The sequence below is a fragment of the Ambystoma mexicanum genome, chromosome 5p (genome assembly GCF_040938575.1).
Source record: "Ambystoma mexicanum isolate Mex_15411 chromosome 5p, UKY_AmexF1_1, whole genome shotgun sequence".
Lineage (NCBI taxonomy): Eukaryota > Metazoa > Chordata > Amphibia > Caudata > Ambystomatidae > Ambystoma > Ambystoma mexicanum.
Genome location: NC_090930.1, coordinates 935184151 through 935200565, shown reverse-complemented (window position 1 = coordinate 935200565; position 16415 = coordinate 935184151). Strand labels below are relative to the sequence as shown.

The following is a 16415-nucleotide window of genomic DNA, read 5'->3' as shown; positions in this document are numbered from 1 at the left end:
GCAGTGGAATGTGGTTTATATAATGGCCGCCTCTCTCTTTCCGGTTTTCGCGGTCATGGTATTTCTGGTTCCGTGTCCGTGATGACGGGGGCGGACACGGTTTTTACACTGATTGTGGGACCGGTATGTCCATTTCCATGGGTGTTACGTGGCGACGGTGACACCGGTTCTGCGTTCGTGTGGGGCGCGTGACCGACAGGCCGTAATCGGCAGCTCTTTCCGCAACCTTGCGGACGCAGAAACTGTGTCACTGTTATCACGGAATCACTGCATTCCGGACCGGAGAACTCGTAATGAGGCCCATTGTGTTGAAACACGTGTTGGCTGGTCTTTTGCACAAGAACATAAATTGGACTAAATAGCCCACTCAAGACTCTGGGACTTTAAACTTTAACTTTACTAAAATAAATGGTGTCAAACACATTGTAGAATTGTATTTGAAAAGGGCGAAGTGTGAGGGGTTTTATCTTTACTCAGTTTTAAGTGGCACATAGGTTACCATTTATCACTCTCCTCGCAGCTGGCAGACTATATATACCTAGGAACCCAGTGCAATTGGATACAGTTTACCCTTGCTTAATTGCGTCTATGATGACAAGATAGAGCTAGATTTTCCACACGTTACAAACGGGTTGTTTCGAACCAGAGCACGCCTGTCATAATAATAATAATAATAATAATAATTTAGCATTTATATAGAGCTACAAACCCTCAGGTATCTGAGCGCTGCTTATTATTACCCACGGTGTGTGGTGCTCATGACTCTGCAGGTCTTCCTGTTAACCACAGAAATGTCTTCTTAAATATTGAATTACATTTGGAGAGGCCAGCAGAGTAGAGGCAATTTCTGTGTAGAAGTTTAATTTCACAGTGACTAGATCCCTTCAGATTCCCCTTGCATTATGTGTTCTGTGACCCCAAAAAGTATTCTCTAAGAAGCTTCATAGTCAAGTGATGACTGGTACTGGTACACAACACAAAATGTGGGGGCCTTCCTTGCGAGGCAAGCTTTGGGTTGGGCGCAAGCTCCTCCAGGAAGCACATTCCGTTACCCTGACTCCTGGGCTGGACTGGCCACCACGCATTCACAATGATATTTGTTGCAGGGGCACACCCCACACTGCAATAGGTGAATGATAGAAGTAACAGAACCTTATATCTTGTACATAGCATGGAAAGAAGAGAGTGGTGGCTGATCCCTGGCACATAAATGAACCAGTCACCTCTGTGTGTGGCCATATCATGCTCATGCCAGTGGTGGAGATAACCTTTGGGTCAGTTCTTTCACCTGCTTCTCACTGAGAGTGAGGTCCTGTTTCCACCTTCCTGGCCATCTGTTGTTTTTCCTGCACATGTGGAGTTTGTGTCTGGATGCTGACCATTCCATTAGGTTGCTGCACTTTCTGTGCATTGCTGCACCTCCAGGGGAATTATTGAACCTGAAAAATCGAAATTGGAAAAGAAAGTGAAGAAAACAACAAAAAACTGAAATTTGCATAAAATTATTGGAAAGGACTGTTTTATCTGGCATTTTCATTGTGCTGCCATTTTTGAGCTTTTTAATACCTGGAGCTGGTTTGCTGTTTTGAAAGCACAAGGTTTTCCCACTATTGCCTGCTTATTTGACTGTTTTTTGGCCCTTCCAAGATGGCCGCCGTGGTTGTCTTTGTTGTGTAGGCTGGCTGTGCTGAACCACCTCTCCCTGTGCTGAACTCCCATTGGTTGCTGAGTGTTTTCTTCCATCCAATCAGGGACCGGCAGGCTTAAGCCGGCCCTCTCAGCAAAGGCCCACTTCTAAGGCCCCTGTCCGCTTCCGGAACGCTAATTGGGGTTCTCCCTGCACCTTAACCACACTGATGCTGCCACCTCACTCCTCTAAGAAATCCGGACTGCCTTGACTTTACCTCCTCCAGAACTATGGGTTAGTTCCCTCCTTATGGACTCACTCCTACCGCCTTTGACTATCACTGTTCTTTCTGCTTGTTACTCCCATGTTGTCATCCTGACGCGCAGTGCTTCCTAAAACCCTTTGCTAACATCTGATTGCAAGATTGAAAAGTCCAATCTTGCTGTTTTTGCTTTGTGCTAAAGTCAATCTTGCTGTTTTTGCTTTGTGCTAAAAAGTCAAATCTAGCTGTTTTTGCCTTGTTCTAAAAAGTCAAATCTTGCTGTCCATTGCGAAATTCTCTGTATTTTGCTTGTATACTGATGCGTTTCTGTAACTTGCCAGCACAGTGACCTCACCACTCTCTTTTGTCCCACACCTACCTGCCTTAGCCCCCCCAGTATCTCCATCCTCTCCTCGCTTCCACCCCTATGGGGCTTTCTGTTTCTCCTATCTTTTCCAACTGCTTCTCCATTGACTATCCTTCCCTTCTCACTAAGTCTGGTTGGAAGAAGTTCAAAAAGGATATCTTGGCCTCTAACCCTGGTCTTCCTATCGCCGACACCTACTCCAATGCTTCCTCCAGACAGACCCTCACCAACATCCTCTTTGTCGTTCCTTCGCCAGATCTGTGGACTCCTCATATGGTCTCTGTGCTCTGCCCTATCTCCTCCTCTCTCATTAATGGTGGCACTCACTTGGAAGTTCTCATGTCTTCCTTCGACTACCCTAAAGTCATCATTAATGTCTACCTAAATGGCACTGTCCTGGTCCAAGGCCCTCAGGCCAATCTCCTCCTGTTTGATAGGCGCTTCCCTCGCTCATCAAATTCCTCTCATCTCCTGCTGTCCCCTCCTCTTCCCCCCCTTGGCTACCTTGCCCTCTCTCTCCTCCTCCTCTGCCCTTCCTAGGGCTCTTTCTCCTCCGCAAGGCATACCTCTGATCTGCACCCCTCCCCGGAAGGTCTTTAAGGCTTGCAACCTTCTTCAATCATTATTTTAAATGGTGCATTTTACAACACAAATTCTGAGAAAAGTGTGGAAAAAAGCAATCCAATTTCCATTGGGCTCTCTAGGATTAACACTTGTAAAAAGTCCAGAAAATGCCATTGTACCAACAGTACACAAGAGTGTTGTACAAAATGTTCATGATGCCCACAACCAGCATTGCCATTACAAGTCACTTTCATGCAGACGCATCCATGGCATAGACCAACATTGCCACCGTTAATCATGTTCATGAAGTTGCAGCCTTAATCTGTGCCAGTATGTCCATTACTGCAAATTGTGTTTATCAACCATTAGCCAAAATCTGTGCCGGTAATGGGCACTGTAAATCACTTTCATGAAGCTGCAGCCTCAATTAGCGAGAGAATAGCTCAGCGGCAACATGCTCGCCTTGGAAGCAAGATGACACGGAGCAACACCGGTTTGATCCCGGGTCCGCGCTTAGAAACCTTTTGGTATTAAGCGCGTTATATAGATCATATAATTATGGCAGTAATGCTCACTTTAAACCACTTTCTTAAAGCTACGGCTACAGTCTATCGATAATGTCCATGTAAATCATTCACCTCCCTCTCCACCCTATCCCTCACCTTAATAGATGGACTCCTCGCTCTTTCACACAGTCAGTGCGGTGCACGCAATCGGACATAGTTACACAAACATATTTGTGTGCGCACACGCACACCCATACAAAAATGCACGCCACACATAAAAAAACGAATTTTTCATTAACATTTAACTTATTTTCGAGTTGTTTCACCCACTGCGCTGCTGCTGCTTCAGTGGTCTCAACGTCTTGGCGATACTTTGCTAGCTAGCTGCATGGCGACATGCTGCTCAGGAACTGTTCAGGCCAGGTGTGCCGAGGGGGGTTCTTTGTGCGAAGCAATTATTGGATGTATGCAGCGCCAGCGTCGCATGTCCGGTGCAGAGCTTTTGCCTTTTATTTTGTACACCGATTTCAGTACTCTGACTTTATAAACAAATCTACCTAAAAAATGAAATGCGCAAGCTTCACACTCGCCCTGCTCTGCAGGCACTGCATACGTCCAATGCTTGCTTAGCAACAAAGGCCACGACTCTGTGCCTGGCCCACCAGTTTCGGATTCCTTTTGAAAGTTACAATGCTGAGGTGGCCCTCCATACTGTAATAGTCCCTGCTATGCCAGTTACTGAAAGTCTTGAGAGTTCTTGAATCTCTGCGATAGGCAACAAATGGAAAGTTACTGGATAACAGACATACGTTTTTACAAAAATAAAATGTTTCTCCAGGCTGTTAATGACCGTCTCCTGTCTATTTTCCCCCAAAATATGTCCACATATTTTTTGAAGTAATCTTTCTTGCTACAGTTGTTCTCCATTCTATGACCTGTGTTCTAGCATTTAAATCAAACTACATTACAGGAGAGGCATTGTAGTCCTCCGATCCATTGTTGCAACAGAGGTGCAAAGTAAAAGGTTGCACTTTTTTTACCTTCTGGCCTCTATTTTAGTGACAGCAGAACAACACCAGAGCCAAGCCAGAGGAAAGGTAATTGTCAAGGAGGGGAGTGCCTGTCCTTAGTGCTTAAAGAGGTGGCATTTGAGCAGTTTTTAACAGCTAAGATCATCCGTTCATCAACGATTGTGTGTACATTTTTCTACTGTTGGAAGAAAGCCCATTAGCTTTATTTTCGATGTCTAGACGATACAAATGTTACACTTGCTATTTATAAAATCAGATGATGATGATAATGAGGAGGATTTTTTAAATTGTTTTTATTGTATGTGGGGGGCGACTAGCATCATGTGCACTTCAGTCCCTTCTGCAATTATTGTTTGCACTATTTAGTGCAGTAATGCATGCAGATCCGGGCAAACTCGGGTTTACTTGCATTATTTGCACTTTCTAGGGCGAGCAAGTGGAAATGCCTACCTTCATCTATGCTTGGACAGAGCCATTTAGCATGGAGTCCTATGGAATACTAACTCCATCCTCAAACTCGGACGCTGGTGTTCACTCATGTTTCTTTTGCCTGTGAAGCGTGTGGGGTGGCGAAAACGCAACCTTTGTTCCATGCTGCTTCTCTGCCTGCCAAAACATTGAAAATACCCCGAAGTGTTTAAAGGTGTACACATTCAGGCACAAACAGTTTATGCCTGATTTTTTTGTTTATACCCGTGTACGATTTTAGTTTATACCCGTTTTAATCAGGATTTGGAAAATGACCCTCTGGGTGTCTGAATTCAGGAAACAACTGTGTGATTTACAAATACCAATCGACATAACATATCTGCCATGAGTAGTGCCCCCATTATCCCCAAAAGGCCATTGGGTGTTGCTACTGCAACCCCAAATATGGGGAGCATGTGTGGGTGGGAGCAGCAGGGGGTGCTAGAAAACATTGGGCCCTGGCTTTTCTTTTTTTACACATTGAGGACCAAGCAGTGCTTAATCTGTTACCACCCAGCAATCCACATACCATCGCCTCGCAGGTCAGGGATTATTTATTTCACTACCTGGTGCATTCATTTTACGAATTAGAATGGGGAGATTTCTGATCCATCCATGTAATGGCAAATAATTCCTGGCCTCGGAAAGAGTAATTGCAGCCTTTTCCAAATGCTATATATGCACGTAATGCCCTGATTCTTTAAGACCCAATCCTTTGCATCTTTAGTCCCTCTCAAGATAACCCTTTCAATTACAGATGGAAGAAAACCAGAGCTCAGTATGAGTGCATCTGTTACTGGGCTTTGGAGAACAAGGGAATTCCCCTTAGTTATGTTGTTAACAATATCGGTTCATTCACATATACCTTCTCCTAAACAGGCATTTTGTTTCAGTCTTGTGAGATTTGTGTCCGCATGAATGATTTCTTTATTCAAATGACACAAGTTGATGATTCACTTCGTTGGTTCACTCCTGTTAAATGGCCCTCTTTGACAGCCGTATCTGAACATTGTTTTGCTAATGCTAGCAAAACCTCTGCTTTTACTAATTCTTTCTTGTGATAGTAAGCTGCGTTGTTTTAGTTTTTTAACCTGCCAAATTGCAGTCTAGTGAAACTCCATGCTGGGAAAGTGCATGGCATAGAAAACCTGTGGATAATCGCAATACTGTCGCCTATTGCTAGATACTCTTTAACATTGAATATAAATAGGATACAATCATGTGGGTTAGAGGTAATGGTGACCATAGCGAGCTATGGCGTGACAATGAAATATAGATGGTACGGTTATGGCGACCGTATATAACAGTGGCTTAGGACATACTCCAAGTCTCATCAGAAAGATTATAGATTTCTGACCAATACAAGAACAAAGTCTCAAACCCCTAGTTGGGAGACATTTTGTTGGTGATGTACACCTGGGAAGATATGGGAGGTCCACAGTCTCTGTTTCTGAACCCTATGTTGTTCAGTGACCATGCTAAACCGCAAGTGTATCTCGTCTCTATTCTAATCATTTTTTCAGTTTTCCATGCAAACCTCAATCTAGTAGAAATTCTGCACTTTTGAACAATGGACTCTAGATCCCCTATGCAGGAGAGCCAATGGATTGAGAGTATCCATATGAAAGCACTTGCATGGGGCCACTGAAAAGTAGCATTCCTGCTTTGACATAACATTCGATCTTCATTTTCTAATGAGACTTGCCTTACAGCTGTGTAGTGAAGTTGTTACAAAAGACCTAGCGCTCAACCAGGAGAGCACTGGTTTGTGTTTTTATTTTTTAGTTAATGTATATGGACATATGTTATGAAATGCAGTGTTGTATGCATTTGTTTCAGGGGCCCTTATTTGATTGCAGAGTGAGTTTTAAATGGGGCTGCAAGCAAAGAGACCATACATGCCCATCTGAGCAGTTTAGAACTGTAAACCTGAATAAGAAACATCAGAAAAGTGCTTTCTTTCTTAAATATTCAAAAATTTGTTTGTGGGGGCAAGAAGCCTCGAGTAACCAGGAAAGTCTTACTTAGGAGCCCTGTGTCCGGAGGTCTGGGAGTCCCTGAGGTCGAAAGGTACTGCCTAGCCGCCCAGCTCTTGGCGGCATTCATGTGGCAACCTGGCATCAACAAACCCCGCTGGCTACAGCTGGAGGAGGACTGGAGCCAATACCCACTGGGATCCCTCCCACACATCGCATGGCCCAAAAATCCTCCTAACGCCGGGCCCCTCTCGACCACCAGGAACACGGTAAGCAGCTGGAAACAGGCGGCAAGGAGGTGGAACTGCAGGAGCACGGTGGGTCCACTCTGTCCGATCTGGGAGAACCCAGACTTCACCCCAGGCCAAGGGTTCTCCATTTTTTCTAATTGGAAGGCGGTTGGCCTGCAGCGCGTAGCAGATTTCTACGAAGGAGACTCTCTACTCACCTTCGAGCATTGCAAGAGGAAATTCCAGGTTCCGGAAACCGAGAGGTTTCACTACACCCAGCCCTGACATTGGTTGTCACATGACTCCATGAGAATACATGGGCGCAGAGAACTGTCAGCACTGGAGCTCACGCTAATGACTCCACCCAGGGGGAAAATCTCTATCCTGTATAGGCTGCTGGACAGGGCAGACCCCAACTCCAAGGAGCCCTACATGACACGGTCGGAGAGAGACCTAGGCCGAGAACTAGACGGGACCAGCTGGGAGCGCATCTGGAGAAGAACCCACAAGACCTCTAAATGCGTAACGAACAAAGAGGGAGCCATTAAGGTCTGTTACAGGTGGTACATGACACCAGAAATCCTCCACTGTTGGAGGGGCTGCACGGACACAGGAACGTTGTTCCACCTCCTCTGGGAATGCCCGAAGGCAGAGAAGTTCTCGAGGGAGGTCCTGGAGCAAATCCGACAGATCACAGGCCTATCAATACTGTGGGACCCCAGGATTGTCCTACTGGGAGACACGGGAGAAGGACTGTTCCCGATGACCGGCAACCTGGCGGACCTCTAAACACACCTACTGACCGCAGCCAAGATTTCAATCGCCAAGCTGTGGAAACTTCAGGAGGTTCCAGCAATCCCTGTGTGGTGGGTCAAATGCTGGGACATCGCTGCAGCGGAGAAAATTACTGCCATACGCCTGGGCAAGCAAAGCAAGTTCCACAGCACCTTGGGCCCATTCCTGGACTTTGTGGAAAGATTCCCGGGAGTGGCCAGACAACCTCCAGCGCTCTGCTGGCTGACTAAAATGGACTAACATCCTAGCGGCCCCCTGGACCGGCACACATGGCTGCCTACCCTAACGCAACCACAGCACCCATACCTTGTAACTTCTATTTGAGACTGACGCGACTCCTGCCCCAGACCACCCCGGAACTCACCCCCATTCTTTTCTCCCCCTTCTTTTTGTCTTTTTGTTCTTTTTACCTCAGTTGAGGCATGTTTTGCTTTTCTTGTTTACTATGTTTCACTCAAAAGCATGTCACAAAGAATAATGAAGCCTCTGTTGTTTATAAATGGCAATAAAATGTTACATTGAAAAAAGAAAATTTGATACCTCCTGGATATTACTCTCAACATAGAAATGCGATCTAACTTGATGCTACTCCCCTTGGAAGGTGTATGCGTAAACTAAGCTTCAATTTGGAAAAAAAGGGAACTACAGACTAAAGTGGTTTTCTATTGCACACTGGCTTTCAGAAATGCATGTCTCTGCTGTTAAAGGGCTCTAATGCATAACCTGCATACCTTTTAGGAGGACACATTAGCGAATGCTAGTACTGAATGATACGGTCTTTCATGTTGTATCTAGTTATACGTACAAACCCCACCCAAGCCTACCTTTGTAGCAATGTAGTCTTCCAATTTCATAATAGAGCTTTTACAAATATGTGCATCTCCAGCCCAAGGAAAGGAAAGAACGGTCACTGCAGAGGCAGGAGATACATGGTGATCTACAGCTGACGTAGTGAGTGGATTGCCCGTTTAACCCTGGTTTAGTTCATTAGAAAGATGGAAAGTCTTTCCACACATTGCTCATTTTTAATTTATTAATGAAATCTATATATTGCTTAATTAAACCTAAAAAAATAAACCTGTGATAGGCTGGAATTTCAATTTTATGATGCTAACCTGAAAAGTTTGATAGTCTTATTTTGATATTTGTTTCCTCTGTAAAGCCTACAGCAAAAAGAAAACTATTAATGTGATATCATGTAAACTGTTGTGTAAGGTGCAAAGGACATACCCTAGCATGGTCCTGTACAAATCTCAAATAAATAGTAAAATACCTGTCAAATATCAACAAATACAGAATGTTATCCGTATGCTCCCAAAAAGATACAATGTTTAATTATTTTCAATGGAACATATTCTAAAATGTCTTTTTAGCACACTGCAACCCCACATTTTTGATCTTTTTTTGCAAGTTGGAATTCCACCGCTACTAGCATGTCACTTGGTGCACTGTTTTAAGAAAGCATGAGAGTTGCCAACCTTTCATAGCCTTATTCTTTTCCTTGACCATAGCTCTGTTGCTTTCAGTCTATTCCATGCTGCCAAGTAAGTAGCCATGTCTGTTATTTTGATGTATGATTGTGTGTATTGCAAGATGTGATTGTATGAATTCAGAGAGACTTATGCACATTGAGATAACTTGTTGATGTGTCTGAGCTCGATTGTGAAGCTCTTGATTCACAGCAGAGGTTGTGCATAACACTTACATACTCCAATGCTAAAAGCTTGGAAATGAAGCATTGGTAAGGCGAATCAGTCATTCTCCACTCTAGGAGTGTTAACCTGCTATGTCAACTACATGAGCGACCATGGCGATACGAGGCTGTAAATTGGTGGACATGTAGGTGCTTGGGGAAACCACGCTGTTGCCTTAGAGTACATACTTTAGGGCAAGCCCCGACACGTTTTCTTTCTAGTCATAACACATGGGCTCCTCCCACACTTTGTGGCCTTCAGGGATTACTGGATGAAGGACGGAAAAGGCCCAGGCCTCGAATGATTTATCGAGCAACATTATAGTTCTTCTCTTTCTTCTCTGTTGGATTACTGCTCATTGCCTCGTTAAACCAAGCCTGAAAAGTCCCATCAGTGAAACGTTCCCAGACTAAGTACTCAGTTGGAGTGAGAGAGCAAGAGAGCACTTGTAATAGAATAATGCAACTATTTTTAATTGGTAAATCCTTTTTCACTGTATTTTTTAAAATAATTATCAGACAGGTTACCACTTAACTCGGTAAGACTGATCTGAAGAACCAAATCCATCGGCCTCGCAGGGCAGATTTACAGATGTGTTTTCTATGGTCATTCATTTTCCCAGCTATTTGATCTAGAGGAGGTATTGCAAGTGCTCTAATAATTTTACTCTGTTAAAAGCAACCATGGTGCCCTGCAGTTCATACTGAGCTGAGCATCACAAAAGGAGTTATTAAATAACGGAAATGGGCACTCTGTGTCAATGTTAGTTAAAGAAAAACACAAGTGATGGCATTCTGAGATGTAGAAAGTACTTAGTTTTTATTCTACTATGATTATTTCCTCATAGTTGCAAGTCTTATTTTCATTGGTCACACCATTAAGGTGTCATGAAGACAATGGTTGGCAAAGAGGAAGACTATTATGAACAATGCGTCATGTGTTTAAAAAGTTTTTGTTCCAGAAGGTGAGCCAGTTAAGATTGTAACCTTTTGTAGCCATTGATTATACTTCAAGTTGGAATGTTGCATTTAGCAGTCAGAGTGGCTTGTGGGAAGATGAGACGTAGACTGCCTCTTTAAATATGCGTCATGATCTATGCTTGATCAAAGGTTTCCAAACATGAGGAGGGAAGGAATAGTTAATTATTCTCATGAGTCTCAAACTTAAGACAAGCCATTGAAAGTCTGAGAATAGAAAATGTAGAATATAGAATAAACCTCAGAGATTTAGTCCGCATGACACATTAAGTATATTTGGTTGTCAATAGCATATTGGTGACTGAAGACGCAGCTTTGCCCAAGCACATCCCTCAGTGGCTATGTCCATGTGGTGTAGAAAATGCGATGCAAGATTGACTGCCTGAGCACGGCAGCTTATTGTAAGACAGGGGAACTAGGCGCAATCAATCTGAATAAATAAGCTTCTTGCTGAAAGAGTTGAAGAAAATGCTTCCAGGACTGTGCCTCCCACCACCACTTTCTTGGCCAGAATAAAGTGCTCCATGGTCTGCTGTTACATCACAGCGATAGACAGAATTATTGGTAGGCATAGTCCAGCATGCATAGTGGTTTATTATCCACAACCTGAATGATGATTGTCTGTGTGCCGCAAAGAGTTTGCACACCTTATACATAGCACCTCCAAAGACTATGGTAACTAATGTAGTCTTGCAGCTGAATTAACGAAACATATAGGTGGTGTCCTACCACAACAACATTCAGTATACCTCTGCATTCATTATTTTAAGAGCAAAGGTTGTACCATTTAGCAAGCCAAATATCAATGGGGCTGTATATTCATGCTTAATAGAAATGTGAGCAAGAGAGCACATATATAGTGACTGTTGACATATTTATTTAGCTAATGTTCAGCCAACTTGGGTATAATTCCCCTTAATATTTTGTAGTTTTGTTGAGAAACACCTGCCTAGAAAATGGCAGACCTTATTGTAGAAACAAGGGAACAGAAAAAACAGAAAGAACAAACATAACAGTTGATTCAGTTTTCTTATAAATGAACATTGATGTGCCTTCATACATGCATGTAAGGCACTTACTCAGCAATGAATCCTGCCAGGGTTACCCTCTACAGACGGGGTCGGATTGGCCCCTCGGTCTTTCGGCCCGTGACCAGGCCGAAACTGTCCCTGGGGAGTGGGGGCTGGTTTCTGGCCATGCCTGGGCCGGTTTGGAAGAAAAGAAAATTGAGAAAAAAAATATTTCCTTTGTTCCATTTTTTTTTCCTTCTCAAAAAACCTTTCATCCTTCTTAGGTCGATAAATGAGTACCAACACAGGTTGGGTGATATTGTTTGCATATTTGTTCTATAAAAAAAGAGCTTAAGCTTAAGTGCTATACAATAACATTTGGCCTTGGACTTCTGCTTGTATTCATAGTAATTTAGTGTACTTAGGGACAATGTTATTTGATGCCACTTCCTGTTTTGTCAAGGGGTGAAGGGTCGCGTTTCATTGCTTCCCGGGATGTTTACTTTGCTGTGGGGTCAAATGACATCACTTCTGGTGATGTCATCAGAGGTCAAGGGTCGTGAGGCGAGGGGTGGGCCACTTTATTTTAGGTGACCGGGCCTATTTCTTGTCCCAGTCCAACCCTGTCTACAGATGTAACATTTAAATCATGTTCCTTATCGAGTAACCCTTATTCAATCACAAAAGCATTGAAAAGGTGAATTGGTCAACAATGCACTAAATTTAGTCTTCTCAGGTGCACCCTGGTGTACTGGATATTGGGAGCTAACCAAGTCTTTGGTCAGTTTCTGCTTCAGAGAAACTCAGGGTTTGTTCCATGGTAAGTAGTGCAAAAGTGCGGGAGCCTAGGTCAGGGGCTAGATGGTACATAAACTGGGGGTAAAGGAGGTTTCCTAAAGGGAGTCAAAGAAATGTCTCAGAGGAACAATTCTAGGTGTCCCTATTATAGCTCTGCGGTTATATCTAAAACTGAGTAACCAAAGGGACTGCTCAAAAGGTGTGGAAGGACTTGTGAGCTGACATTACTGAAACATATAGGTGGCGTCCTACCACAACAACATTCAATATACCTCTGCATTCATTATTTTAAGAGAAAAGGTTGTACCATTTACACCAGCATGCACCTCTGAAGACTAAAATTAGTGCATTATTGACCAATTCACCTTTTCAATGCTTTTGTGATTGAATAAGGGTTACTCGATAAGGAACATGATTTAAATGTTACATCTGTAGAGGGTAACCCTGGCATGATTCATTGCTGAAAAATTTACCATTTTATGCATTGGTCATGGCTATGGCTTAAGCAGAGCTACATGACGTGTACAAAGAATGGATTAGATCATATTATAGTTGGTGTATAGTATGGTGCAATTCTCAACACTTGTGCTTTAGGCATTACATCTTTAAGGATAATGTGGTGAATAGAGCATAGCTATCTATGAACCCGCCATGCAAAATCTTACAAATCTCACTAGACCTGCATGGCGGGTTCATTAGTTCATATACTCGAACTAAGACAAATGCACTAGCACAATGGGGATGGGTAACAGAATATTTTTGTTTGTAGTAAATCTCTATATATAAAAGTCAAAATGTGTTTGGTGGTATTTGCAGCGAAGCATTGTTCCTTATACAATTCCACACCATTCCACTAATCTGCACCAAATTATGCATAGTTTCCTGTTGGGGCCCTCCGGACATTACTGGCTGCATGACATTTGGACATCCCACCCCTTTCCTCATATTTCAGCAAAAGTCAAAATGTGTATGTGGGTTTGTGGCAAAGCGTTGATCCATATACAATTCCACACCGTTCCACAAATCTGCACCAAATTGTGCATAGTTACTGGCAAGGACCCGCCGGACATTACTGGCTACATGACATTTGGACCCGCCTCCCTTGCTCAAATGGATTTCAGCACAAGTCAAAATTGGTTTGTGGCTTGGAATAACATTGTGCCGTATACAATTCCACACCATTTCACCAGCCTGCACCAACTTTTACATAGTTACCTGTTAGGACCCTCTGGACCTTATTAGCTACATGACATTTGAAACCCCTTTGCCTGGATTTCAGCACCTTCACACATGAGACGGTTGCCTGAAATCGGTGAAACGTCAATGTGGTCGTAGGACCGGTCCCGACACAAGGAGCAAAACTCAAGGTCCAGGTCCTAGGATGCACTGTTTCCAAGATATTTGTACTGCACTGCACCATAACGAACGGCACCACACCAGGGTGAGGCGACAGGTGGGGAGAGGGCACAGGAGGTCCCAGTATGCAGCAGCACACCAACTCTCGCCTCCTCCGAGCGTCTGCTCCGGGGTATGTCAGCCAGCCCACAGACCCATTCTCAGTACATTTTACTTCAGGGTGCAAAGCACATCAAGTGATAAGCGAATCGGAGCAGCAACCAACAGGATCAGTGTTATCCTGTCTTTCTACAGAACCCGTTTGCATACCGGGTACTTAAGTTTCAAATATCACCATACTAGCAAGCAAGCTAGAGTACCATGCAAATGGTACGCACCTTCATAATATCTCCTCGCCAATGCGAGTGAGCTATTAGATTTTGCGAGTCTTAGCATTGCACCCATGATCCACTGTGGCGATGTCCGAGTGGAGATGAAACGCTGGCATTTGAATCCTCTTAAAATATATTTGGAGTGTAAAAGTTTTCTTTCAGTGCATCTAAGTTGCATTCCATATTTCGAATGTATTGTGTCCTCCAACATATTCCTCATCTTTGACACTTCATTGTCCCAGCTTCAGCTGCTTTGGAAAAACGTTTTCCACTTGGCAGAGGGTGCTGTGCGCCGATGGTGTAGAGTCGCTGTCCCTCGACGGCCTCCGTCGATGGTGATGTCATCAGGGATTATATATAGCACGCATGGCGCCTGTTGGCATCAGTTCCTTTTTTCCGTGACAGCTTTTGCTTCTTATCAGAGAATCGGCGCGCCTCATAGTCTTAACGACTTCTTTTTGATAAAATCTTCGAATAATCCTTTGAGAGTATCTTCATCCTTTACACCTTCAACATCGAGAACCGAGAATTGCCGGGACTGCGGGTCTAAGATGTCCCTCACCGACCTGTACCGTGTCTGCTTGTGGTGTCTTGGCGAGGACCATGACACGGGCAATTGTTCGAAATGCCAATCCATCACAGGAAATGTCTTGATGCAGTGAAAGGGGAAACTCCAGGTAAGAAAATTGCCCAAATCCCTCAAGTCATGACCTGCTAAGCCTTTGACTGACAAGTCGAGAGGAGACTCTCCTTGGAGAAAGAAGGCGAAGCGATCTAGGTCCAGGAGTGGTTCTCACCACTCTTCGTCGTCGGCAAAAAGGTTGAAGAGGCGGCACCGGAGGTCGCCTTCCTCAACATCTTCCCCCAACAACTCACCAGAAAGGGTTGCATGTACCACAAAAGATTCTACCCCAGCAGAATGGGGAGCTTTCCGAAAGCAAATGTTAAACATTTTCGAGAAACCGGGTAATGCCTCTACCAAGCCTTCCGAGCAAGCCGGTAAGGATAGGTCTCGTCCAAAATCTTGCACGCCCTCGAGCCCGGGAAAACAGCCTGATAAACATCGAAAGCCCTCGAGGCCCTCTCATGATGTAAATCACCAGCAAAGATTGAGATCCTAGACACCATAGAGACCCTCGACACCATTAAAGAAGACGATGCCAAAGTGTCTTCGAAAGCTGGTAAGCCTCCGTTGACGAAGGACCAAAACGTCAACAATTTCAAAGACAGCTATGCCGCATACGCTAGCTGTTCTATCGAAGCCAGGCATCTCTCCTCAATTGGCGCCAAAAAAGCCTTTGACGCCATCAAAGCCTATACCAACTGCATCTGAAAAGAATTATACTCCTTTACCCAGAAAGGAGTAAAATCACTCTCTTCAATTTATGAAGATGAAGAACACTCTGATGGGAAGGATGCTCCTTTTGGACTCCAATATGGAACGGCTAATGTTCCAGAGTGTTTGATTTCATTGGAATCTAGAATTAAAGATCTATATAATAATTTGCAGTCGGCGAGTGGAGTCGATACTTCACCTGAGCTTGAATTCGGTAGGCCTGAACCTGGCGAACATGCCGACGCTCCGTACAGACCACTCATGTCTAGGGTTGTAGAATACCTAGGATGGAGCACACCACCACTCCCTTATGAACAGGACTATTTAACTGATATCTTAGATAAAGGTCCTCAAACGGACCCACTATTGCCATTCCATATGGCTTTGCAGAAAAGGGTGGCTGGAAATTGGGAAACTCTGGATACTAATCCGGAAGTTAATAAAAATTTCATATCAAAATACTTCCCCCTCAAGTAGTGACCCTGACTACCTGTCGAAACACCCCACTCCGGAGAGTCTGGTGGTGCAGACAGCTACAGCAACGTCAAAGCAGGCAGCGTACCCTACCATTCCTCCTGATAGGGACGACAAATGTGTAGATGGATGGGCAAGAAAAGTATTTTCAGCTGGGAGCATGGCGCTGAAATCGGCCAACTCCACCTGTGCCCTGGCAAAATTTTTGTACACTCTGTGGGATTGCATATCCATGGCGGCAGAGCATATTCCTGAGGGGCAAGAAAGGGATGGCTTCTTAGCTGTCATTAAGGACAGCAAGGAAGCTAATTGTGAATCCATTTAATGAGGGTTGGATACCGCGGATAGAGTCAGCAGATCCATGGGACCAGCAGTGTAATACGCAGACATGCGTGGTTGAGAAAGTCGGGTTTGCACCAGATGTGTAGTCGAGACTTCTCAACATGCCTTTTGACGGGTCTAATCTCTTTGGCAGCAAGGCTGACAAGAGCCTTGAGAAGTTGCAGACCTCTAAGGCGGGAGCCAAGTTTTTAGGTGCCGCTGTTAGGCAACCTCAGCATTTTCGTACTAGTG

At 44.2% G+C, this 16415-nt stretch overlaps 1 protein-coding gene across 1 annotated transcript in view; it reads left to right on the top strand.

The window, feature by feature from the left end:
• NAPG (NSF attachment protein gamma) overlaps positions 1–16415 on the top strand; it is a 307511-nt gene that overhangs the window by 62161 nt on the left and 228935 nt on the right. The window contains exon 4 of the mRNA XM_069613376.1: positions 9353–9370. Coding sequence (XP_069469477.1) covers positions 9353–9370 — 18 coding nt within the window. The remainder of the gene's footprint in view (positions 1–9352; positions 9371–16415) is intronic.